Source organism: Annulohypoxylon maeteangense (assembly GCF_022496945.1).
Source record: "Annulohypoxylon maeteangense strain CBS 123835 unplaced genomic scaffold GGS22scaffold_7, whole genome shotgun sequence".
NCBI classification, from domain to species: Eukaryota; Fungi; Ascomycota; class Sordariomycetes; order Xylariales; family Hypoxylaceae; genus Annulohypoxylon; species Annulohypoxylon maeteangense.
The window spans coordinates 683,034-708,476 of record NW_025953254.1 but is presented as its reverse complement, the minus strand read 5'-3'; the positions used below and the strand labels follow the sequence as shown (position 1 = coordinate 708,476).

The window sequence follows — 25,443 nt, the reverse complement described above, 5'->3', positions numbered from 1 at the left end:
GAAAGCTTCGGTATCCGTGATCTCCCCAGAGGAATGTTCATATAAAGAGCAGTTGCGCCCATGCCAGATATACAGGCGCAGCCCAATATGCCGTTCGCACGATAACCACTAGTAAGTAACATGTTTGGCCAGTCAATATTTTCGTTGCCTTCCACTCAAGTTCCTAATAGGAGAACAAACGCACCGGTGGATACTACTTTAGACTTATGACAAACCGCATTTTGGTGCTCGGCAAACAAATCATCATACAGCATCTTGGAGATACCGACGCTCTTCACAGCCAAAAAAGGCCAAATGTATCATTTCCCTAAAGAGCAAATCACGGCCAAACTGGATACATATGTGTATCTTTCTCAGGTTGGTTTCTATATCAACCCCATGTTTGTTCTCTTTCCAGGATCCATGTGCATACAGTGCTTCCACATCTTCGCAGGGTAATGATAGAAGTAAGAGATACGGGACACTAACTTGCCACCAGAAATTATCAGCTCAGTATCATATCGATTCTAGTAACACAAATGCATCGATTGAGACTTGAGAACATATTAAGTCATTGCTCATCATGGTGTGAACGACTACAGTGAAATGACAAAGAGCTCGCCATGATTTTGCCGGTCTATAAAAATGTCGCAAAGCCGCATGACATTTCTTGGACGCTGTAGAGTTGATAGTTCCCTCGCACGTTCGACGAAGACGAGGAAACCGGCATTTCCTAGTATAATGCATTCCATTGGTCCTCTCCTAATTTATGCTAGCAGCAGCATCATCATCATCGACCTATCTAAGGGTGATGGAAACTTCGTGTCGAGGGACAACACGGCATCCCACACTTACCAACCAGGAGGCACGGAGGCCAGCTTCAGCGGCGCTCTCACTATTGACCCTGACCTGGCCCACGAATATTTCAAGAACGAAGTAGGAATCGACATCGACAAACTACAGCGTCACCCAGATGTCTTCTCCAGCAGTCCCAGAGAGTAGCCGCGCCGATGGCACCCTATTCTGGAATTCGACCGGGCGGAACAGCGTCAACTCCTCGATCGTGGCATACGAACATCTAACGTATCGCGACTATTAAATATTATCTTCATCGACTGGGTTTATTCCCCTATTCTGTGCATATCAGCTCGCCGATTATCTGCTTGCTCTATGACTAACTTCGTTCTCAAAGTCGTATATAACGCCTGGGTGCATTGCCTCTCATAGCCTAGCCTCATGGACGAATATTTCGAGGTAATGGAAGCGTTCCTAGTCTCTTAGACGTGTTCATATCACAACGTAGGTACCCAATTATCTAAGTTGATAAAGATAGAAACTTCAAAGGTACCGTGTCTCCCTTTCTGTCATAGCATATCAACTCGTGGTTACATAGTAATTATCTATCGCAACTTGATGCTACACAGTTACCTGACTCTGAAGTGTGTAACAGACCCATCTACACTGGGTGACAAAGATCGCCATGAGTAGGTAATCACGTATTACCAAGTACTAGGTATCTAGAGGACGAAGCGGTCAGTCGGGTAAAGTGGTGAAAAGCTACTATATCTTGTGTATCATAAGCATACTTGAGTGACAATATACCCTCCTAGACTTAGACGCACTTTGTCCTCCTGTTCGTTCGAGAGTTTGCAAACTTGGGCATAATCTCATCGTATACAAATACGGAGAAGTCGAGTAGGTAGTTAAGGTACCTGTACGAGCCTTTTCTTCTAATGACATAGCGAACACTAAATAGATAGAAATCGAGCGTATAATTTTAGGGATCAAGCCGCCTAGTATGTACCTATATATTTACAGTGATGTCTGCGCCTACCAAAACCACCTACTTACAGAGAAAAAGGCATGAATCAAGAACAGCGGTGACTCGAATCTACTGACAAGGGAAACTTATCAGCTACTAGCTCCCTCGACATCGTCACGGTCTAAGCACTAGCCATGGAGGTTATACATGAGATGCGGGTCGCTGCGTCGTGGTGCCACAAACCGCCTTCACCAGCGTAGAAAAACGTTTCATGTCCATCGCCCGCCCCCAACCGAGGTATCACTAATGCCTATCTTCCTCTATCTTCCCAGTAGCGTCGGGATCGCAAGCTACCGTAGCTAAGGTGGGCAGTTTCTCCCAGACATCACCGCATCATCTTGGCAAGGGAGCTTGATCGTGAGCGGTTTCACGAAGTCGGATTTCCCAGCCCCCGTACGATGGACGCAATGGAATGGGTGGACGTAGCGATGCCCTGTAACAGTTGAGGGAGTAAGTGCTGAGTTACACTGGATTTTGTACGAGTACGGACTAGATGGGTGGTCTCAGCATCTGAGCCGCGGCGTCATGCACGAGAAACCAAAACCAAACCGGTGGTTCATTTGAACCACGATATATATGAACTGGCGATGTGGGATGCGGGGCATAGTTGGGCAATTAGTATGTATTCGAAAGGGCGAGCTGAGTATATGTCTGACAAAGGCAATCCCGTTGCAATGGTAATGTAGTAATCCCCGGGAACGCTGTCACGAAATTTCCGCTCAATTCCTTTACAGCCCAATATGTGATACGATTGGCTGGGACAGTTGTATGTAGCTTAGAATCTAAGTTCGCTGTGTATCAGGCAATAGCTTTTAATTCCATCATCGAGTTCATGACCAATGATACCAGAAGAGACATTTCCAACACACGCCCACAGTAGACACCACATCCTTTTGGTGAATAGAAGAAAATCGGGTCGTCATCATGTCGTAAATAGGAAAAATAATTGTGCTACCAGCCTCACGTTCTCTACGAGACTGATGGATGTGATGAACAAAGTAAAACAAAAAGCAGCCTCGGTCATGAACATTACTCGCCTAGAAGTCGTGATAGGCGGGAATTTTTTGCGTTGCTCGAGTATCTCGTTGTCCTCAGCGTAAAAATAATAAAAAAATTGGTAATCGATGATCATCTCAAGAAAATTAAGGTCCACCATGCGACGCGTCAATTCGTGAAGCATTTACACGGCCTTCTGCGGCAGTTAATAACAATCAAGAATGAAGTCGTAATTTTCGTCATCGTATCTTCTGGTGGATGGGCCCAAACATGCCGATGATGAATCGTCGCAGCGAATACAAATGATTTTGAAGGGAATAATAAGTAAAGGAGTGTGTGTATGTGTATCTCGTAGTCGGCGTCGAACTCTATGGCGCGAAGGTGATTCATCCTGATAGAATCATGTCTCGCACAAGTGCCCAAACACCGAAATTAATGCGTAGAAGAACTCATCAATAGCCTACCGAATAATCGGGTCGACGTTATCGCCGGCGAGACACTGCTGAAGCCGGACGGTTCATGGTGTCGTATCCGGGCGTAGGCATGGGACCATCAATCACCGTTTTCCGACGCTTCAAGTCCATTCCACCGCTGGACGGTCGGGGTAGATCATCCTCGTCGTCGCGGCCTCGCTTCAAGGCACCGGGTCCGCCGTTCATGACTGGCTGGGCGGCGTACCCATTCTGCATCGGAGCGCCCATATCACCCTGAGAGCTATAAACATCTGGCGCCGGCGCACCATTGGTGGGCGCCCGGTCACCACTCATTACATTATAAAGGTTACTGGAAGGGGGCGCACGCGGTGGCGTACTATATCCTGTTTGTTGGGTATAATAGGGTTGTGGTGGTGCAGCGGTCCTAGGCGTTGCACGGCCCGACCCAGCTGGATGATTTGGTGAGCCCGTCATTTCCTGAGGCATATGTTGATGATCACCCGGCAACGCTGTGACGGGTGGTGCATTATAGCTATACGACGTTCTATTGGCGTCGTAGGCTCCGCTATCGTGCGTATATTCGGCCTCATGTTCTGCTTCGTCCTCACCAGAGGGGTGAGACACGCCATCGCTATGTTGCATCATCCCATTTGATGGTTTTACATCCGGAGGCTCACTCGGTCCCGTACCTGTTGGCCGTCCAGATGGAGGTCCCATCTCACTTTTAAGGTAAGAACTTGTTTGGCCATAAATATTTCTGTCTTGTGGACTGCTATTCGATGGGGGATAAGGTGATTGCTGAGGAGCTTGGCCATTATACACAGCGCGAGAGCTGTCGTACGGCTGACCGGCTTGAGAATAGGGCTGCATGCTTTGCAAGGTAGTGCCAGGCGGTGTAGTTGCTGGCGTTGCTGGCATTGAACGTGCTGCATTACTAAGGCCTGTGTCAATAGACATGGGATTAGTACCTTGTCCACCACTCATCCCTTGTTGGCCCCACTGGAAACTTTCAGATGCACCCATGCTTCCCATTACGCTTGACGCGCTCGTAGGCGGCGTTGGGAACGTGTGAGCCCTGTCAAGCGAAGGCCGACCTGTATTGTTATGCGACGGGAGCGAACTTTGAGGACCAGGAAGTCCGATATGATGATGGTGCTGCTGTATCGACGGCAAGACACCAGGAGGTGTAGGACCAGGCCCATTGCGCATCTGGTTTTGCTCTTGTTTTCGGCGTTCGGCCGCAGCCATCACCTGGTTGGTCCGGTTTTGATTTGTGGGGTGATATAATAAAGCCCCAATGTTGTGAACGAAGAGAGGATATAATAACTCGGTGATTTTTTCTTTATTAGCAAAATCCAGAGCTCTTTCGAACGGAATCCTAAGATGATGTTAATTGATCATTGACACACAGTAGCAATCATATTAGAAGCTTACCAAACACCCTTGAGGTGCATTGGCCCAATCTTTACCACATGGCGCACTTTTTCGCTTTTCAAGATTCCATCTCTCCTACCACGTGTCATGCCGGCAACATTAAGGAGCTTCGTTCCGTTTATCATGTGGTTATCTGCCAAAATTGTAAGCTCATTCCTCGGATTTTCACTAGTTCATTTTGCCGAATTCCTACCTTCTCGACGCGCAACACAAATCCCCCGTGCCTCTACTTGGAAGCACAAGCTACCTTCATCTTCCCAAAGAGTAGCAGTGACTCGGGGTTTCATCCCCGGCGGCGCAACTTGGCCTGTCGTGTCAAAACCTTGGTATTGGTTCTGCATGCCCCCTTGAGTCGCCACTCCTGGAAGGGGCAGAACATTCTGAGCACCCATAGAGCCAGAGACTGGGGGCGCGGACTGAGGAGATGTCAACCCATTCGCATAGCCATACTGATACGGAGGAGCAGAGTACTGTGCCGGTCCCGGTTGTAATAGTGTCGGCTGTTGATGGCCGTATTGAGGCAAGGCATTAGATGTTACAGTCTGGGGTTGCGGTGCTGGACCAGCGGACATGTGAGACGGTTGATAGTACATGTCTGGAGGCGCCGGATTCATCGCGGAATAATGGTCGTACCCACCAATTGCCTGGGAAGGGGGCCCAGATATCGCCGTTGTCACTGGTAGACTTGGGGACGGCGTCTTAGGACCGTTTGACGAGGGAGCGGAGGTGAAGGAGGATTGCGAGTCTCCGTTGGAGCTCGCCGAAGATGCAATAGAGCTAACCCGGGGAGACGATGTACTCGAGGAGTATGCCAATGGCGCCTGCGGCAGGGGAAGCGAAGGCAACCTCTCACTTACATACGGCGTGCGCTGGGGAATGTGAGCACCGTAGTATGGTGGTACGTCGGACGTTCCCCGGGTTTGCGGCTGGGAAATCGGCGGTAGATCCAGTTTTACGACGCTCAATGATAAAGCCACGGCGGGCTAGATGGGATGAAGCTCAAATACAAGTCGACTGGACACGACCTATGTTTGAGCAGAGGAGGCCAACACAACGGATTGGGCTCCAAATTTTTTATCCGGATGATAAACGAACCACAACAAGACGAAGTGGCCAGGTCAATTGATTCGTCGGTAAGCCAATTAATGTGAATAAAGATTGATCTGGCGGGTGTCACGGTTGATGGGCGCGTACGAAGAATTCGACGAGTTCTGGTTCTGCACTTGCGGGGAAAAAGACACGGTGGATGTGTTTCCTCGGCAGAACGGTCTTTTCGTACAGCGTGATCGTAACGGGTCGTAAAGCTCTGATGAATTGGTCAATATGAAATTTCTTCCGGTACAGTATCAAAGGATTAAGTCAGATTCGAGAGTAATCTTTCTGAAATGATTGATGTATGGTAGAGAATTTCTGGACTGAAATCGCGGAGTTTCGGAAGTCATAAGCTGGTGCTGGCGTAGTGGAGTGTATGAAAGAGAAGGTGGGAGGGAGGGGGGATAGGATAGCGGGCGGTAAGATGTCGTCGTCGTTGGTCGTTTGGACAGATTGAGGGCTCTCGCACACGAACGGATACACACAACCACAAGCACACATCGAGGTTTATTCTCTTTCCGAACAAGAAATTTTCTGCTTCCTCTCCTCTTTTTCTCTTTTTTTTTCTCTCCTCCCTTTGGGCGAGGCTGTCTCTCAACTCTAATGCAGGAACATCAGGTCCCAGATGCGCAGGGCGTAATGCAAGGCAGGAAAGAAAGTGGAGGTGGGCAGAGTTTGCGCAAGTAGGAATTGGGAATAGGATGAACACATACCTTCTACCTTCTCTCCAAACCTCAATGGCCTTCGCTGCTCGAAAATTAGGGGAGGTCGGTTCAGCACACCAAAAGAGAGAAGAGAAGAAAAGATAGAGAGGGAGAAAGGGAAAAGAAAATCCCAAGGTTTTTTTGTCCTCTCGCAATGGTAGTGGTGGTGAGGAGGCAGGAAGGTAGATAGATAGTGGAGGTACGAAAGTTAAGAGAGGTCAAGGTCAGAAACGATGGAACACAGACTTGCAGACGGGACTAGACGCTAACTAGTAAGGTAGGTGCAAGTTAGCAAGGGTAGCAAGTAGCAAGTAGCAGGGGAGGCAGGGTTAACTAGACGTGGTGCAGGCGGGCAGGGCAAGGCCAGGTTCAGAAAATTGTAGGTTGCTGCTGCTTTTTAGGATGTGGATTGTGGACTGTGAACTACTGTACCATGAACTGTATGTAGACGCTTAGACTGGGTACGAAGAAGGTAGGCGGTAGGGATTAGTAGCAGCGAAAGCCGCTAGCACTAGACGGGTCCGGGTGTGGTGCGCCTGCTGGGGTTTGTTGTTGAGCCGGGGTGTGGAGGGGGGAAGGAAGGATTGAATAGAATAGTGGATAAGGGAACTGGCGACTGGCGAGGTTGGTGGTCGGGGTGTTTTTTTTCCCTCTCTTTTTTGGGTGTTCTGACTTTCAATATTCCTTGCACTTGCAACTTGCAAGCAGCAAGGTCCTGAGAAGGTACGTACCGACCGTACCTACCTGGATGTAGCATGGGGTCTTGCCTTTGGCGGCCTAGGGTTGTACAACTAACACCAGCGCTCTCCTCAGTGTGGCTCCTTTCGGTGGCGTGTACTCATCAGGGTTGTGTGTCTACCGGGATGAGGGGCTAGTCTTGCAAAATCGTAAAATCGTACGCACAGTATAGGTCCATATCCATAAACTGTAAAGAGAACCTAACCTTTCATAGTAGTTATGTAGGTACGTACCTACCTACAACGTACATACACAGAAACTTCCAAGTTCCAAGATTGGAGGGACGATTACCTTTACCTCAAAGGTAGTATCAGCTTATGAGCGTTAGAATATGTTGGTCGAGTCTATCATTATTCATATGTCAGAATTAATATATTGAATAACATAATAGGAAAGAAGTAATACAGTTGTTTAGATTTATTCGTCGAGTACATTATCGAGACTATTATTGAGAGTTTTAGTTGTTGTTTTTTTCCTCTTTTTCATTTCTTCTTTTCAACCCCCGGACCCAAGTTACCGTGCTTGTCCCCTGAATTCAGGAGCGGATAGATAAGATGCACAGCACAGTATGAGCTAAAAATGGCAATCGAATCAAACCAAATAAGGTAAGTAAGATCTCTCTATTATTTCCAAGAAGTTGCCTGTCATCTGTCATCTCCATCGAGAATTGGCCCGTAACCCGTTCAACGTTCTGATCCATAAACGTATGTCTATCATGAAAGACTGAGATACACGATAACATTAAAGGCAAGACCGAATAACCGGGGCACCATTATACGATGGCTAGAGTGTCAAATTGAAGCACTATATGCACAAATGGTGGAGGAGGATATTGGTTATTGGACAATTCCCATCCCGGACTGTATCATGGCCCATGGTGTTATCGAAGCTCTACGCTGTACGCTGTACTATGCGTAGACTTTACTTCCAGCTAGGTTAGTTCAAAGAAGACACAAAAAACCCTACTTCTTGAGCGTAAGGCCACGAACGACCCCACAATATAATCCTCGCAATGCAAGGACACAAAATATACCGAGAAGAGTATAATTTACTCAAGTTGCCAAGAGCCCCATCTTTTCAAGCTAAGATGGATAACAGCCGATGAGAAGAAAAAAAAAAGTTCGACACTTTCAGCATCAAAGTTGAAAGTTAAAAGCTCTAGCTCTAGTTGTCTAAAGTATATCGGGCCGCGTATTTTAGGAACGGGTTTATAAAACTCTCCAACTGGGATAGCAAACGTTACCAAGTCACTATTTTTACATGTAACCTCTTATAGGTACCCGGTATTTGCTTACTTACTAAGGTACAATACCTAGTACCCAGTAAGTACAATACGTGGAGAAATACCTACGTAGGTACCTGTCTAAGGTGCCTATCGTTTTAGTCGGTAAAGAAAAGGCTGGGCTGGAACTTTCTTACTTGACTTTTTCCATCGATTTATTCAGATCGGTAGGAAGGTCTTAACTTTTCAACTTTCAAACACGAGTTCGCTGTTAAATCCATACGATGAACCTGCCGGTAAAGTTATCTTCAGACCTAAATAGCAAAGGTGGAAAGGTCAATGCTTTTCCATACCTAAGGTCTTGGGACAAATCCAGGACAGTGCAAGATGGCGTTACCTACGAGGCGTGTCGACAGACTATATTAGGAGTGGCTCCAACAAAGAGGTCTTTGTATGAAGAAAAGGGTATAGATCGTCGTCCGGATGGGCGCAAAGAGCAACAGAACAACGGTCCTATCTCGTCAAAGACAATTCCCTTCCACACAACCTACCAAGTCCGAGCAATATGTGCTATGGCACGGTGTCACAGAAGTACCCATTTAATATAGGATGTACTCGACCGTCCGAGACGCCGTTGACTTGTGTGGCTGTCATCACGTCGGTACAATTACTTTGCGCGAATACATGCCACAACTACCTACTCACCATATATTCTCATGCCCTGCCACTCATCTTATGTAATTCCGAGTACTACTACTAGGTAAGACGCGGAATCATCCCTTTGTGCTTTTTACTTCCGAGGTCGTCGCAAGAGTCAATTGTTGGTCGTTTAGATCTAGCCCAGCCTTCTCCAGCTTTATAGGGCTTCATACACGGGTCGGTATCATCACTCCCTGAACGTTCGAGGTCTCTGGCCGTCTGGTTTCCGCCTCAATACATACATCCATATCTACCTAGTAGGTACATACGAACAAACATACACTTTTGCCCGAGAAGCGGCCCTTGCAAGACGAGGAGGAGAGGGAGAATGAGAAGTAGCAGAAGTAGAAGGAGAAGGAGAAGAATTGCTCGGCCATTCTCAAAGGTTCGACGGCTGGTCGGCTTGGCGTGACCCTATTCCTTGACCCGGTGCTCCGCATCACCACTTATCTCCGCATCGACATCGGCCTATTTTACGTAGTATGGAGAAGATTCTCTTCACCCCTTATATTAATTAACCATACCTACCTCTTCACTTATACCTGGGTAGTCAGGCTCGGGCAGTGCCTTTAGAATTAAGCCGATTTCGAGGTCGTATAGTTTCATGGTGGCTTTATTGTTGTTGCTACAACTAATCGGTGTGGAGTTGGCGATTGGCGATGATTGCCAGGCTATTCACTATGGCAAGAAGAGGGCGGTTGGGGTTAGTTCAAGCGGCCAATAAAGTGTTAATTTGGAAATAGACCGTTTCCTTTCTCGCCAAAGGCGTGTCTGCAACAAGGTAGACCGGTCATCAAGCCTTCACTCTACGCACGCCCTTCTAACCGGGCTTGTATATAGCACGTTTTTTTCCCTTGGCTTTTCAACCTTCCCCTCTTTTTGTCTTTTAAAGTCGTCTCCTTCGCTGGTCAAGGGCTAAAGGTTTCTTGTTGGTAATCAGCATCCTGGTCATTTCGGTGGACCTGTCAGGGTTGCAACGTCGACTTGGCCAGGACCGACGGATTCAGCCAACAACCCCATCGTCATCCTCGTCCTGGCTCCTCCCTACGGACCGAAGCCAGATCCAGCTGGTGGCTCCGACGAACCTTGAAAAGCTCGAATTCAATTCACTGTACCATGGTGTTGATCACGAACGGTTCGAAGTCCTTAATACTCACGTCACGTTAGTGAAGTGATTGCTACTAGGGAGCACGTCTTATGGCAATGCCAGGCAGCTACTATGTAAGTATTCTCTTTTGCCCGAAGCAGAGATCTGGTGTGGCTGTTTAGTTCCTTGCTGTTCGTCAACTAGTGTATATCTAGAGGCGTTCAGCTAAGGACGGCAGCCAATGCAATGCACTCGGCCAGGACCCAGTCTGTGTGTATGCGCATGTATGTACATAGATAGATACTAGGTAGGTATGGTAGGTATGTATGTATGTATGGCAGATGTGGCATGCTGCGAGCTTAAAGATATCCATTGTCTAGTCATATCATCCGTCAAAGCTTACAAGAGACGGCTATGGTTCGACCGGGTTATAATCAAAGGCATCCCCTAGGTTTTGATATTTCCGTATCCACTTGTCAACTACCTCCTACGCTGTACATATATATCAACGCGGCATTCGAGAGCCTCTGCTGCATGCACGATTGGATGCTGATGCGGACCATGCCTGCCGTATCCATTGGAAACCCCGTCAAGCCTTGTGAGATGCAGACACGCTTACGCCCACAAGAGAATACACGGCACGAACTCCACATCAAAGACAGGGCAGGCCAGGGCATGGCATGGCATGGCTCTGTACCATTATCAACGTTCTCTCTTAAATCTGCGTTCGCCTCCGCCACGCCTGGGAACGCACGGCAGTGGCTAATCGTTGTCCTACGCAGCGAAAGCAGGTCCGTTACACTTGCTTCATGGGGTAGCATGTACGATTTCATCTACGGACCAGAGAGGATCTGCATGTTTCCAGTAATGACCAACATGCTAGGTAGATACATTAATACCTACGTACCTTACCTTACTGCATGCGACCTACTTACGACATGGAGATATTTAGATATGACCTAAAGTTGGTAATGCCACCATCTGTAATCCTACAATAGGCTAAGGAGAGGAAACCTCGTGAAGAGTTACGGTTTTAGTGTTTCATGACGAGAACATAGGTACTAATAATTCCCTCGACGTTTATCCCTGAACCTGAACCTGAACCTGAACCTGAACCTGAAATCCCGAACCGAGGCTCGTCTAGTTACTGTACTTTGTACTAAACTCGTTACTCGGCGGGGTAGCAGTCGAGTTTTAAATCGATATTATGGTAAGCCTCTGGTTCTAGTACATTGTCATCTGAAGTGGCAGATAGAAAGATATTCGAATAGCTACAAGGTAGGTAGGTAGTATAAAATGAAAGAAAATATAGAAACATACATACATACGCCCCGTACATGTCCAAACATACCTACATACATACATACTGTACCTACTTGCATATAAAGTTACTCCATGTTGCTATGGGATGTGTAAGACGGGAGCCCGGGCTCGTCGATGTGGGACTTGCAGGATACTAAGAGGAGGCCGCACTTCTCTGCAGCACTTACGTATCCCAATGCAAGATTCCGCGATATCTTAGCAGCATCCGTCTAACTATACCTAGCGTATATATACATACATACCTACACTCTCATACATAACCTAGAATTCAGACCATAAAATCGCCAAGCCCGTCTCTTGCATGCTCACCCTTGGACCAGTCCACCTATTATGTTCAGGTACGTAGACGCTATGTAGCTTAGTTATTATCGCCCCCACCATAGTAACATATTCCTCGAGTACGACTGTATAATTTCCAGATTCAAGTACGGCACTATGTACGTTGTACATCCGTTCCAGCACGGCACAGCACGCCCGGCTGAGGATGATTTCTGGTACTTGGTTAGGAACGTCGTAGTTCGCCAAACCGTAGCGACGATCCCTCAGTCGGATCTTAAAGCATCCGTCTCTTCTGTAATCGCGGCAAGCTCCGTCCAGTTAGCGCTGAGAGCAGAAAAAGGTTTTAACAAGGATGAAGTCTTCAACTGTCAGAACCTTATGGCAAAGCATCTATGTAGGTATGTATGTATGGAGGGTAAGTATGTACTGTAGCTAAGTAAGTAAGTAGGTAGCTACCTAGTATGTATGTAAGTGTATGTAGGTAAGTGTAAGCAGGTATGTATGTAGGTAAGGATGTGCTATGTAAGGTATCTCATTGTGTTACGTCCATTTGCAAGTCTTTTTGGTAATACCGAGACTAGAACACAGAATACACTCTTCGAAATCTGAATGTCCAGTGGGGAAAGAGGCTAGCAAGCTAACGAGCTAGTAACAGGTAGAGTCAGATGAACGTTGAAAGTAACAAATAGCAAAAGCCTGTGGCAGGTATCAGACTTGGTTGACCAATCACGGTACGGAGTCGTGATCCTGTCGATAAAGGGATGGCTTGACAGCGTGGCCCGGTAAGCAACTTATTTAGTCTCGTCCCTTTCGTGGCCTGAGCTTACTGGCTGAACGACCAATGGCTCAGACGGTCGAGGGAATGCTGGCAGATCTGAAGCTAGCCTTAGATTGATTCGCGGTCAGCCACATGGTCGCGATGGCCAAGGAGCGATCGCCTTGTTTAATTTCCAGGGTCTTGTTTCAGTCCGCGAATCTCATCACAGCCGTGAATGTACAAGAGGACGAAACGAGGGAACATACGATATATTTACATCTACGTAGTATCATTTGCCAAAATGTCCGTTCCTCGCACTAAAGAACAAATACTCCGTGGTAATAAGACGATCCAGTGGCTAGATAACCTAGTAGGTATATAATAGAGAGATACTAAATACAGGCAATGAAGCAATCATATTGGTAACTACCTAAATACGTATAATTATCAAGCAACCTGCACGTACTTCCCGTGCACCAGTAGATCGACGCAGGGCAACGGAAGCCAAAATCCACGACGTTATATCCCAGGGGATCATCTCGGCCTTTAAGACGAGTGGACTCGCTTTATGTACGGCGTATATCTGTGAGTAAATCGTCTGGGGGATCACCATATCTGCGAGGCTCCGGTGAGATGCATGATTCCATGCAGATTTTGTATTATTTTCGTTCCTCTACATCTCTTCCCCCTCCCAGTTTCTGCGCATCTGAAAGCACATGAATCTCGTGCTATCGTTACTGTCGGGTTGATTCCCAACAGAGTGGCTTACTGTGGATACGTAGCAAGGTGACGGCATGCTGTGGAAGAGAGCCTCAAGGCTCACTGCAATGCTGTGCCATGCTCATGCCATGCATGGCATTTTATCCGCTTCTGATACCATAAAACATATATATTTATCTACACTATACTATTTAAACTAGCTCGGTCTTCATGATATAGATTCGCCTTTCTGGCATATGATAACTGTTAGAGATCGATATTTACATGATAGAAAGATGATACTTAGGTATATCATAACAAGCTTACTATTACATACCTAGTACCTATCTAGTTGAGGACTGGTAGGTAAGATCTTGAAAGTTGCTATTGTCGTCTTCTCACATGTGACCAAGCATAATTCACATACAAACGTAGGTACCTAGGTAGAGATCAAGACGGTAGATAAAAGTTCCTCTTCATAGGCATGTTTAGCCTTAGGGCTAGAGATCTCATCTTGGCATCTCGCACTCCGGACATGGCATGATTAGACTAGACCTATTATGTAGGTACCTGTCAGGTGCCTAGTACCTAACCCATCGTGGCCAATGTGTCTCGAACGCGGTAAATCCGTGTGGCTGATCCGGCATGGCCAACTCGATAGGTACCGGGATAGCAAATGGACAGGATTCGCTAAGTCGGCTCCTGCTTGAGCCGAACTGCAAAAAAGTAAGGTACATACATACATGAAGAGCTACAACGCAGTATTATAAGTTGCCTAATTAGGTTCAGGATCTCGCTTACACTTGTCAGTTCCTCCATCCCTTTATTCGCTTATACGGAGTACGAAGGACGCGTCACGGCAAGTCAATTTGTAGAAGACGAACCCAAAATCTCACGTCGAATCACCTTTCTATCGAAAGCCCTTCGGTCGTTTTCCCCATCATCTTGTGCCACGCAGAATACATAGTAGACCACGCTTCTACCATCGTAAGGGCCGTCGTTGGAAAAGGCTCGTGGAAATCTCGTAAGATGACAGGGGCATCCATCAAGATGGCTTGAGCACTTGCATGCTTGCATGACCCAGAAGCAGTCTAACGCACAGCGGGCAGCGGCTATGCAAATCTCACATCTGTAATGTACCTATCCAATCAAGCCCGCGTTACCCCATATTGCCGCTGGAGTGACCCCCAAACTCCCATCTGTGAGATGCGAAGAATTTTAGGGTGATGTGAACTAGCCTTGCTTGGTTCCTGCTCATGGTATTGTACATGCTTCGTACGAAGATGTCTTTACTAGTATATTTTATAGCTACCTACCTATCTATGATTTGCATCACCTCGACCATCTCGACCACCACGACTCCGATTCCAGACGACGGCCGTTCCGTAGTCATGGAATTCAGTCATCCAGGCAATTCTCATACCTACCTCGACCCTGTCACAGCCAACAGCGCGTGTATCCTCCAACAAGCAAACATCAGCACCTAGGTAGGCAAGTACATACGTACAGTAGCAGAGTAGGTAGATTATGAAGGTGGAGCACGTGAATTATTAACAATTGGTTGATTAATTGATTCAAGCTGGATGCCACTAGGCAAAAGATCCTCTAGGGCCCCTTTAGTAGGTACTGTTGACGTTGGACCTTCGCCGTCATTTACCTATTACCTAGCTGCTAAAAGAGTTAAAAAGGAATTCAAAAGAGTTTCCACCTCGTCACATCCAAGAGAAGGGGGGGTATTCTAGGACCAGTTCTACATATTAGATTTGTGTTGCGCAAGCCCCTTTTGCGACCCTCCCATGATGTTGACCCAGATCTCCCCACCGTCTTTTTCTCGCGACCAATCAAGCATGTCCACGTCGACCAAGCACCACCATTAGATTTCGCTGTGAGGGGAAGCGAACAATCTTTAGAGCGATAGACTAGACTAAACAAGCACCAGTGGAGTGACCGAAGCTATTGAAGAGTTCCTTAGTGATCACCGAGCCGAAGAAAAGCCTGCCGGTTTTATTCACACATTTTTGACCATTCGGAAAATTCGGCGGCAGCTTGTCGAAGCCTTGCGTCTTAGATTTTCACAATTTTTTTCTAAGAAATCTAGGTACTTTCTTACGTATCTACCTACATATCTACCTACATACATACCTTGGTAAGTAGGTACATAATAGGTAATTGGCCATATGTGAATTTGTAACACTCTTTCGAGAGCTCCCTGTACGCTCCCAATGTGAGAAGGCGTCTGTGTTCCCATCGCCGCCATAGCAAGCCAGTGTGGCTTGCCTAAGATTGGCATGTCGAAGAGAACCACAGGCTCAACAGGAGTGGACACAAAGCTGAAAGGTTGGGTAGGTGTTGAGCTATAGCATCGAGATGTCTTCGAGCTTACGAGATTTCCCACTTCGAAGTCCAATCGCTATAACGTGGTTTCTAAGCCGACCATTTGCTGGCCCAATAAGGAATTAGAACGTGGTTGAACTAGACTACATAGTTCCAACACACTCTTCTCGAACCCTTCAAATAATGGACATAGTCTATAATAGGACTACCTATGTATTTACTAGTAATCCGCGTGGAGTTCGTTTTGATAACGCTGCCCTACGTATTCGGTCTCCGAGGAGTATACCCATCAAGTAAACATTATCAGACTATCTGATCATTAATGAACTTCCAGCGTCAGCAAAACCTACCTACCTACCTACTCGGTACCTAGGTAGCCAAGCTCTTCATCGTACTAGGTAGCTTACAACTTCTATCTAAGCAGTTTTGAATAATAGGTAATAATAATATAATATAACAATATCGGCGATATAAATGGTTAATTGTTAACGTGTGTAGGACGTCTAATGCTACTTAGGTAATTAATAGCCACACCGTATGAAGAAATATTCAAACACCCGACAAAACGATAGGCCAAGCTTCTTTCTGCTTGTAGTTATTACGTCTGTCTCTCACCGCTCTTTCGCCAGGAGGTCCATGTCCATGTCCAGATCTTAACCAAACACCCCTCTCTCTTCTTCACCTCCACTCTCACATCTCATCCTTGTCGCCGCAAATCCTTGCCGATGGCTCCATCGCGCTTGTCCGATGATCGCCGGTTATTGGTTTCGCCATTTTCTTGCCCTCTTGGAACTTTATAGACACAGGGTCTTTTTTCTTATTCAATACCATTGCCCAAGTCGTAGCCCGTTTTTAGAGATTTTAATGCCATGTCATGGCTTTCACGTGGCGGTGGCTGGTCTGAAGCAAATAGTCTCGAATCTCGTCTCTTCGGAGCGGTCTTGGCCATTGCGAATCTCGACCGGTGTGATCTGATTGGGATGCCGGTCCACAAAGTTTTCCGAGTTTCTTGTCGGTCTGCCGGTTTAGACCTAGAAACATTCTTCAACCTGCTCACAAGCATTTCCTTGACGCCGGATGCATATGGCGGTCACAAGAGCAACCGGACCAAGAACTCGGATTATCTAGCTAACAATGCTTTGTTACGCGTGTAGCACAAGCCATCATACTGTACGTACATAGTAGTATGTATAATAAATAATTGCCATACATCCATAGGTACGGTAATAGACACAACGGTCCTGCGTACGGACCCATTCCCCAGTCCTGTGCGCTTCTTTCTCGCATGACTGTCCGGTGTACTATGTATGTAGCAATTACGGAATTGTCGATCGCCGCAAGAAATATCTAAGACTCTTAAGTTGATCTAGCTTCTGAAAGGTCCGGTAGGTAGCTTGATAGGTAATTGATAAAATGTGATCGCCGGCAAGGATTTCGACGGATTTGCGTGTATGTATCTCTATTCTTATTCATCATTAAGCTTGGGTTCTATCTCGAGATATCATGGATGTACCAGCAATGATACCCAGTACGTACATGCGAAAAGTCACATATCTATTATCTCTTAAGGGGCCACCGTTGATCTGAAAATCAATCTTACATCGTGCATGCACCGTGGACCACACCCTGTACTATATCCCTACTTATTAAGTAGTTAAGGGTCACCTCTGACTACTTGCGATGTCGTGGATGCTTACATAGATGATAGGTATCGTTATGTACGTAGCATTATGTACTCTCTAGTACGTACATACTTATGTGCGGCGCGGCATCGTACTACTACAGCACATAACCGCACTTACATATCTAGCGGGAAAAACTGGACAGGGGATAGAGACAAGCAATTGCTGCCGCTATTGCTGACAATGCTTATCCTCATCCACTATTACTTCTTTCCAGAAGATCAATGTCGGCAGCGGCAGCGAAACAAGAAGACGGGGTGCGGATGATAGCCGAGGAATTTCAAAAAGCCGCACTTTCGACCCATACATACTACAGGGACAAGATCATCATCGTATGGCGGGAAGCTCCTCTTTAGTTTTGCCCCGTGTCTGCCAGCCATTCGAGCTTGTTCTTCCCACGGTCTTCTTTTTTGTAATATGAGAATGATTCATCCTGGGACGGTCAAACCCCCCCTCCCCTACCCTTCCCAAGTTACAACTCCCCAGCCACCCCACGTAACAAGCAGCAAGAGTCGAGCATGGCGGGCGCGATGAGGGGCATCCGCCTCCGCTGCCGCAGCAGCACAAGCCGTGCCAGCCAAGCAGGGAGCAGAAGCAAGTATGATCCGCATATGTAGCCTAGTGACAATCTTTCGATGCCTGTCTGTACGTATACCCGTATACCCTCCCTTCGCAAATACGTGTATCCTATTTATGATTATTTTAAGGGCTGGCCTCGACTCGATATTCCTGCCAACCCATGTCGCATCGACATTGTGCCACCCCCATTGTTGTGGAGAGCGTCAACCCCCCACCAGTATACCAACCATCCAGCTATCCTCGTTTCGAGTAACTTTTACAAGTCTCGTAACCAATAAAGGAATTCATTATAGAATAGAGTATTAAGTAGTAGGATTTATGCTCTTATATATATGAATAGATGAAGGAAGAAAAAGAAAAACAAGTCAGTTTCGGAGTTCCTGTTTCGTCCGTGAATCGCTGTCATGGTTGCTGGATTTGCCGAATATCCTCTAGTCTAATAAATTTCAGGGATTTGATAGAGCCAAGGGTGAATGGATGATTACTGAATCAAGGCTTCTATGTACAGTATCTTGAGGGGCAAAAGGCTAACTCCGGATCGCATCGTAGCCGGGCTCGGCCTGAGTTTAGGCAAGCTCATCGTCTTCTCGAGCAATTCTAAGCATAGCAACCTCATATCGGGTCTTTGCCCGCCAATCGCCGGAAACACAAGTCAATTTCTCTAAAACATTTCACATATCGGTCAAGACCCAACAGGAAGGCCATTGCAACGTAGTCGGAGAAGCAGTATGTAGAAGAAGAGCAAGCTCGCGCGTCGAGGCAGCAAAAAGGGTGGCAATTGTTCATGCCGGTAAAACGTAAAAACGCTGCGGCTGCACAGGAGAGAGGAGGCACGGGTCGGGAATGCAACCCGACTCGATAATATTGAATCATGGCACCCCATCCATTGTGACCTTAGAGTGGATAAGCAACACAGCATAGCGAATACAGGCTGGACAAGAACGACAGCGGCCCCAATCGCCAGGCTGCATGAACGCCTGGCATGGGGTCTAGCATGCGCCGCGGAGCCTATGTATGTAGGTATACATACGTACATACACATATGTACATAAATCCGAGGCCTGGGTTTGCACCCAGGTACCGTATGTGTTCTCGGCTCCTAGAGGATTGTGACCTCGATCCAAGCTCGTATGTAAACAGCGATTATTAACTGCTTTCTAGAGTTAAAGATTCAGTATGTACGTAGTTACATACATGAATCCTTGGTATGTATGGGAAGCAAGGAAGAAGCTCCCGTCTGTGGGCTGGCCGTTGTGCAGATGACAATCGGGGCGTATCATCAGCCTCCGATGACATGATGAAAATGTGAGCTGTCAGCATCTGAAGTCGTTAAAGTTGGTACCTACCTAGGCTGTTAGGTACAGGTATCAAGCAGTCGAAGTTGGTCCATGGCATAGTCCCCTAGTCCAACGATGTCCAATGATGTGCATCGACTAGGTACACTACAAATAACCTGCCTTGCTAGGGTATAGATGTATGTACATACATCGTACCTCAGCTATGCTTCTCCCCAAGACTAATGACGAGAAAGAGGGTTGCATGAGAAACGATGACGGGAGATGTGGTGGGCTACTTGCATGAATGTGCGGGGGACAGGAAATCGAACCGGGACCGATCCCATGGCGAGACAAGCAGGTGTTTTTTTCTTTCCTTTTCTTTCCCTTCTCTCGCTCTAACTCTGTCTTCGATATTGATACATATCTGTCGCATCTTCGTCAGGCCAAGACAGGTCCGGTCGAGGCTAATTCTACTTATGGTGTGGCATCCAACCAAGCGAATTGCCGTCCTCGTGACTTGGGATCCTTCAATTCAAATCTGACATTTTTCATCCTGCTAATGAATCCATTCATCCCTACCATGTATGTACATGTATGTACGTAGGTCCCTACGACTGCTACTGCAACCCGCGCTGGGCGCCAAAACCAGTCTGGCTCGGACCTTTGGTTTTGAAACGATCGCACCCGATTGGTTCGTTGGGCGCCTCCGTCAGATGTCGTGATATGATGTCCCCGTCGGCGGGCGAATCTCGTAGCCTTTTTTGTGAGATATCGTAACGCGGCCTTGGCACAAATGCCTTTTTTTAGTTATTATATTGTATTTGTTATGGAGGAAAAATAGACCAATGAAGGTAGTCCGTATAAATATGCAAATGTGGTTACTAAGTAAATATGTACCTAGGTACATGCATACTTACATAATCCAAGTACTTCAATCAACATTGAAGTTCAACCTTGAATGTTGGTGCACTTATGTACCTAAGTACCTACATACATAGCATTCGCCTCCGAGGTCTGAATAAATTGCTGCCTTCCCAACATTGAAGGTAGGTAAAATGTAAGGTCGAGTTTAGGTTGTACATAAATGGGGCATCACGTGTCACTTGCCGGCATGTCTTCTGCTGTGTTGCCCGGTAGCTCAGTAGTTCAGTTTTGGGTTTCCGTTAGCGTCGAGTCGAACGTACTTTTAGGGTGAATTGGGGTGAATGTCTCATTCGAAGGAAACAGCAACAAAGGTCGTTGTGCGAGGGTGGGTGAAATAATATCTCTCTCACCTTCACAATGACGTAGTAATCACGCGTTTCCGATTCCCAACTTCTTTCGTTCTTACCTTCGTGTCACTGATTCTCTTCCTTTACCATGTCACCTCCATCGACATCAAACACGTCAAAACAGGCCATAGCCAAAGCCGCAGACCCTAAATATGGTCAGTCATTCGATCCCTGGAACTCGTCGGCTACTGGCCACCAGCGCGCCGATAACCACCTAGGGAGAAGTACGGGATGGCGCCAGTCCCGGAACTTAAAGCTTACGAGTCAATTCAAGGGGGGACTCGGTGGCGGACAGCGAGTATCAGACACAGTTGGTGCCGGATCGAAAGACTGGGATCCTAAGTTGAAGGCTCTCGTTACACCTGAATTATGAACGCGCGCCAAAGTTTCCGTCGCAGACATGCTAGTGAAGCCGGGAGTTATGGGAGCAAACATGTCGTCGTCTGCTTCGATAGTAGGGGATGCGAGCTCTAAGAGAGACTATAAAAATCACAGAGACTTTACCGCCGAGGAGAAGCTTATGGCTCGACGAAAAGACGAAGACGAAACTCGAGAGGCTGAAAGAATACAATCTAGAGGGGCAATCTTTGACGGCGTCGTGGTCTATATCAATGGTAGCACACATCCCTTGATATCAGACCATAAGCTCAAGCATGTGTTAGCGCAACATGGTGCCAGAACCTCTATCAACTTGGGACGACGACAGGTAACCCACGTGATTCTAGGCCGATCAGCCAGCGGATCAGGTGCCGGTGGAGGTCTGGCGGGAGGAAAATTACAGAAAGAAATTCAGAAAGTTGGCGGCTGCGGAGTGAAGTTTGTAGGCGCGGAATGGGTCATCGAAAGCATTAAAGCCGGTAAAAGGCTTCCAGAGGCGAAATTCAGCAATCTTAAAATCGCATCAAAGGGTCAACAGAGTGTATACGGCTTATATTCAAAACCGAAGGCCTCGGCGGAGCCATCCACGACCCAGTAGACAGGTTTTGTATCATCCATAGGTTGGGGGGTTTACAATGTTACTGGCATACGACACGGTCAACGGGCTGAACGGGTTGCATTAGGGTTTGCGGCATTGCGTTATGAATTACATGCGGGTGGGTGGTTACTTTGCATGATACATCGGCATGAAGCATTAATTGCATAGGTGGTCGGTACTAAGTGCGCCACCAGGCGTTTTTGATTTGTGTACTTCGTGGAATGACGACTACTACTTTTGTTAGGTACAATTTATGTCGATCGTGGTGTACGGTTCGTCCCGTACCGGAATAGTATTATACGCAACTAAGGATAAGATGTAGGTACTTACCTACCTTCAGGTACTCATCCATCTATCTATAAACACTTAACGTGAAACATTAGGTATTCGGTAGTATATATACACGGTATGGCTGCTATCATTGATTGTACGTGCCTACATATGTAGTTCCAGTTGTTTCGATATGGGACGAAACACAACTACATATATGACATCATCGGAACCAGTATATGCATATCTGCATAGCACTCGAGATTCGAGCCTTTGATATCGTTAAAAATCGGTACAATGGGGTCAGGTAGGGCTTACCGAGGATGTCACCTAGGTATGCAGATATGCAGGTACTGCCAACAACATCTTTCCCCGCGGGGAAATCTTATTACCGGTCTTACTAAACAGGGGTTTCCTTTCACCGCAGGTCGAAGTCATTGTTATGTTGATTTCTATTACTATTTCTATCTTATTTTTAAATACTATATAATTTCAATTAAGAAATTTATTTACAGTAAATATTGTCATTTAAAAACAAAAAAAAAAAAAAACAGAAACGCTCAATAGGCGATATAAGGTACATGACTTTGATAGAGAAGCGTTCAGGTCATCGTCGGCACATACGATGACGGGCCTTCATCTGCAAGATGAAGTTCATCGGCGTTCGTTGGAGAACCCAGAGTCTTTTTGGGCAGACCATGCCGCAAAACTCCACTGGCATAAACCTCCAAAGTCCATCTTGACTAAGACAACGAAGAAATTCGGAAGGGGGGTCGAGTATCCCCATTGGGATTGGTTCACGGGCGGTGAAATATCGACATGTTTTAACTGTGTTGACCGTCACGTTCTTTCTGGCAACGGCAACACGCCTGCCATTTTCTACGACAGTCCTGTCACAAAGACCAAGAGAGCAATCACATATGCGCAACTACTCGAAGAGGTTGAGGTTACGGCTGGTGCCCTGAGAGAAGAGGGGGTGAAGAAAGGAGATGTCGTATTGGTTTATAGTCAGTCTTTCCCATTGTCTCTTTTTATCAGAATAATAAGTTGTCTGACAATTACCAGTGCCAATGATACCTGCAGCTTTAATTGGTATTCTCGCTATCAACCGACTCGGTGCAATCCATGCTGTTGTATTCGGTGGATTTGCCGCTGCTTCCTTGGCTCAACGCATCGAAGCATCCAAACCTGTGGCCATCCTAACAGCTTCGTGTGGAATCGATGGAGCTAAGCCAACAATGAGTTACAAGCCTTTGTTATCAGAGGCCGTTCGAATATCTAGCCACAAGCCAAGTCGGGTCATAGTCTGGCAGCGAGATGAACTACGGTGGGACCCATTGGACAGGTCCACGGGAGAGCGCAATTGGTATAAGATAGTACAGAGCTGTAGAGGGAGAGGCGTGAAGGCTAGCTGCGTGCCTGTTGGTTCTGCCGATGAGATCTATATTATCTACACTAGCGGAACAACCGGGTCCCCTAAAGGTGTTGTACGTCAAGCAGGCGGCCACGCAGTCGGTCTACACCTTTCGATAAGTTACCTTTTTGGTGTCCATGGGCCTGGAGATGTTATGTTTACAGCGAGGTGAGCATCGCGAAAGCCTGACAATAGTTAAACGAATATTAACTTGATACGAAGCGATATAGGCTGGGTTGTGGGACATTCCTACATCATCTACGCACCTCTTCTTGTTGGGGCAGCTACGGTTCTTTTCGAAGGAAAACCTGTGGGAACACCGGATAGCTCGACGTTGTGGCGCATCATACATGATTACAAAGTAACGAGCCTATTCACTGCCCCAAGTAAGTACCACCATAAGACTACACTAAACGTGGACGCATAAACTAACGATCCTAGCCGCTTTGCGAGCTATTAAGAGAGATGACCCGGAAAACAAGTCTCTCAAGAAGATAGGTGAACAAGGTGGACTAAAAAGTCTAAAGGGGCTCTTCCTTGCCGGAGAAAGATCAGAACCATCGATAATCACTATGTATCAAGAACTCATACGGCGGTATGGCGCCCCTGACGCTACCGTAGTAGATAATTGGTGGTCGTCAGAATCAGGTTCACCAATTTCAGGCATCAGCATAGCTCCACACGCGGCCAGCTCCAGAGAAGGACAGGCCATAAATAATATACCTTTACCCGTCAAGCCCGGAAGCGCTGGCAAGGCGATGCCTGGTTTCGATATCAAGGTAGTTGATGATGACGGCAACGAGGTGAAAAGAGGGAAAATGGGTAATATTGTTTTGGCAACACCACTTGGCCCAACTGGCTTCACGATGTTGTGGAACGATGAAGAAAGATTTTACGGTAGTTATCTTAAGAGATTTGATGGGAAATGGATCGACACCGGTGGTTCGTTATTTAATGGCACTCACTGACCTACTTGGCTACCTAAACTAACACTTCTTAGATGCCGGGGTTATAGATGCGAATGGATATGTCAGTATCATGAGTCGAAGCGACGACCTAATCAATACGGCAGGCCACCGCTTGTCGACTGGTATGTTCAATATCTCCCTTTTGTATAGGTAAGTTACGTTAACTTAGGTGGATAGGCTCTATCGAACAAGCCATAACGAGTCATCCTCTAGTCGCCGAAGCTAGCGTTGTCGGCATTCCAGACTCCCTGAAAGGCCAGCTTCCCTTCGCTTTTATAACACTGTCAATTCCCGAACATCCTACATCCGCCGTACCAGAGGAAAATTTATACAATGAGATACAAAACCTAGTTCGGACCCAGATCGGAGGTATTGCAACTCTTGGAGGTATAATACAGGGTAAAGGCATGATTCCCAAAACGCGATCCGGCAAGACCCTTCGGAGGGTTTTGAGAGAACTGGTCGAGAACGCGGTTCATGAGGAGCTTGACAATGAAGTACAGTACCCAGCTACTATCGAAGATGTATCTGTGATTGATACGGCGAGATCTAAGATTGCCGAGTATTTTAAGCACAAAGGAGATGCGCATAAAGCAATCGAGGCGAGAGCAAAGCTGTAGGACCTGTTCCGTTACCCAAGCCTCAGCTTCGAAGACTGGATCATTACTATTTTTACTGTCGGTGTCTCGGGTTAGGCGCAAACAATTGTCGCACGAATATGCGCTCGAGGCTTTGAAGTCTAGGACTCTGGCGATGCCCCGATAGTTTCAACCTCGGAGTGGTCTCATATATCCCCTTCTTCGCATCATTATCTAGATCTTGACTCCGAAGGAGGATCTTCGGGCTCGGGTATAGACTTGGGCCTTCGGGTTTGTCATCCTTATCTAAACTCTTTGATATTTCGGTCTGCCAATCACATTGGTATTATACTAGATGTCATAATACTATTCGCTCAAAAAGAACATTTTGGGGAGAACCGACTCTATCAAGACTTGGGGGTCGATCGCTCATGTGCCTTAGATATATGGTGGCGAGGAATATGCCTTATACACAGCACCCACCAGAGACTTGACTACAACGGCGTTTCCGTATTTCTCTGCTCCGCTAACTAATATCATTCCCCACGGAAAACATGGCCTTTTTGCAGATAGACAAACGCGTGGACTGCCTTGCGGTTTCATGGTAAATGACTCAGCTTATGATGGAGTCGTCACTCAGCTTCCGCAACAAGCTTCTCAAATAGGAAACTCATGTATCTGTGTATAGCCTCAACATCTAGGACCAAAACGTGAATAGAAACTCAATTGATTTATATTCAAACCGAAAATGATATAAATTGAGTCTGTTTGCAAGACAAGATGAAGTTCTCCTATGTTGAGTACAGCACAGTCGACAAGTGTGTTCTAA

The 25,443-nt window shown here is 46.7% G+C and overlaps 4 protein-coding genes across 4 annotated transcripts; 3 read left to right on the top strand and 1 right to left on the bottom strand.

Moving 5' to 3' along the window:
- Positions 1-624: 624 nt before the first annotated feature.
- GGS22DRAFT_187946 (uncharacterized protein) lies at positions 625-981 on the top strand (the record flags this gene model as incomplete). The annotated part of the gene is made up of 1 exon (XM_047964664.1): positions 625-981. The coding sequence occupies one exon, from the start codon at positions 625-627 to the stop codon at positions 979-981; it is 357 nt and encodes a 118-aa protein (XP_047819498.1).
- A 2,109-nt stretch (positions 982-3,090) lies between these two features.
- On the bottom strand, positions 3,091-5,368 carry GGS22DRAFT_132215 (apses-domain-containing protein). The gene is made up of 3 exons (XM_047958500.1): positions 4,859-5,368; positions 4,666-4,798; positions 3,091-4,609 (listed from the first exon to the last, which is right to left on the bottom strand). The coding sequence occupies exons 1-3, from the start codon at positions 5,277-5,279 to the stop codon at positions 3,280-3,282; spliced, it is 1,884 nt and encodes a 627-aa protein (XP_047819497.1). The 5' UTR covers positions 5,280-5,368; the 3' UTR covers positions 3,091-3,279.
- A 14,722-nt stretch (positions 5,369-20,090) lies between these two features.
- On the top strand, positions 20,091-21,769 carry GGS22DRAFT_161537 (uncharacterized protein). The gene has a single exon (XM_047961100.1). It carries the CDS (start codon positions 20,809-20,811, stop codon positions 21,382-21,384), a length of 576 nt encoding a protein of 191 aa, XP_047819496.1. The 5' UTR covers positions 20,091-20,808; the 3' UTR covers positions 21,385-21,769.
- A 300-nt stretch (positions 21,770-22,069) lies between these two features.
- On the top strand, positions 22,070-24,854 carry GGS22DRAFT_132106 (AMP-binding enzyme). The gene is made up of 6 exons (XM_047958498.1): positions 22,070-22,661; positions 22,720-23,236; positions 23,291-23,454; positions 23,510-24,010; positions 24,069-24,158; positions 24,214-24,854. Exons 1-6 carry the CDS (start codon positions 22,280-22,282, stop codon positions 24,654-24,656), a joined length of 2,097 nt encoding a protein of 698 aa, XP_047819495.1. The 5' UTR covers positions 22,070-22,279; the 3' UTR covers positions 24,657-24,854.
- Positions 24,855-25,443: the final 589 nt, after the last annotated feature.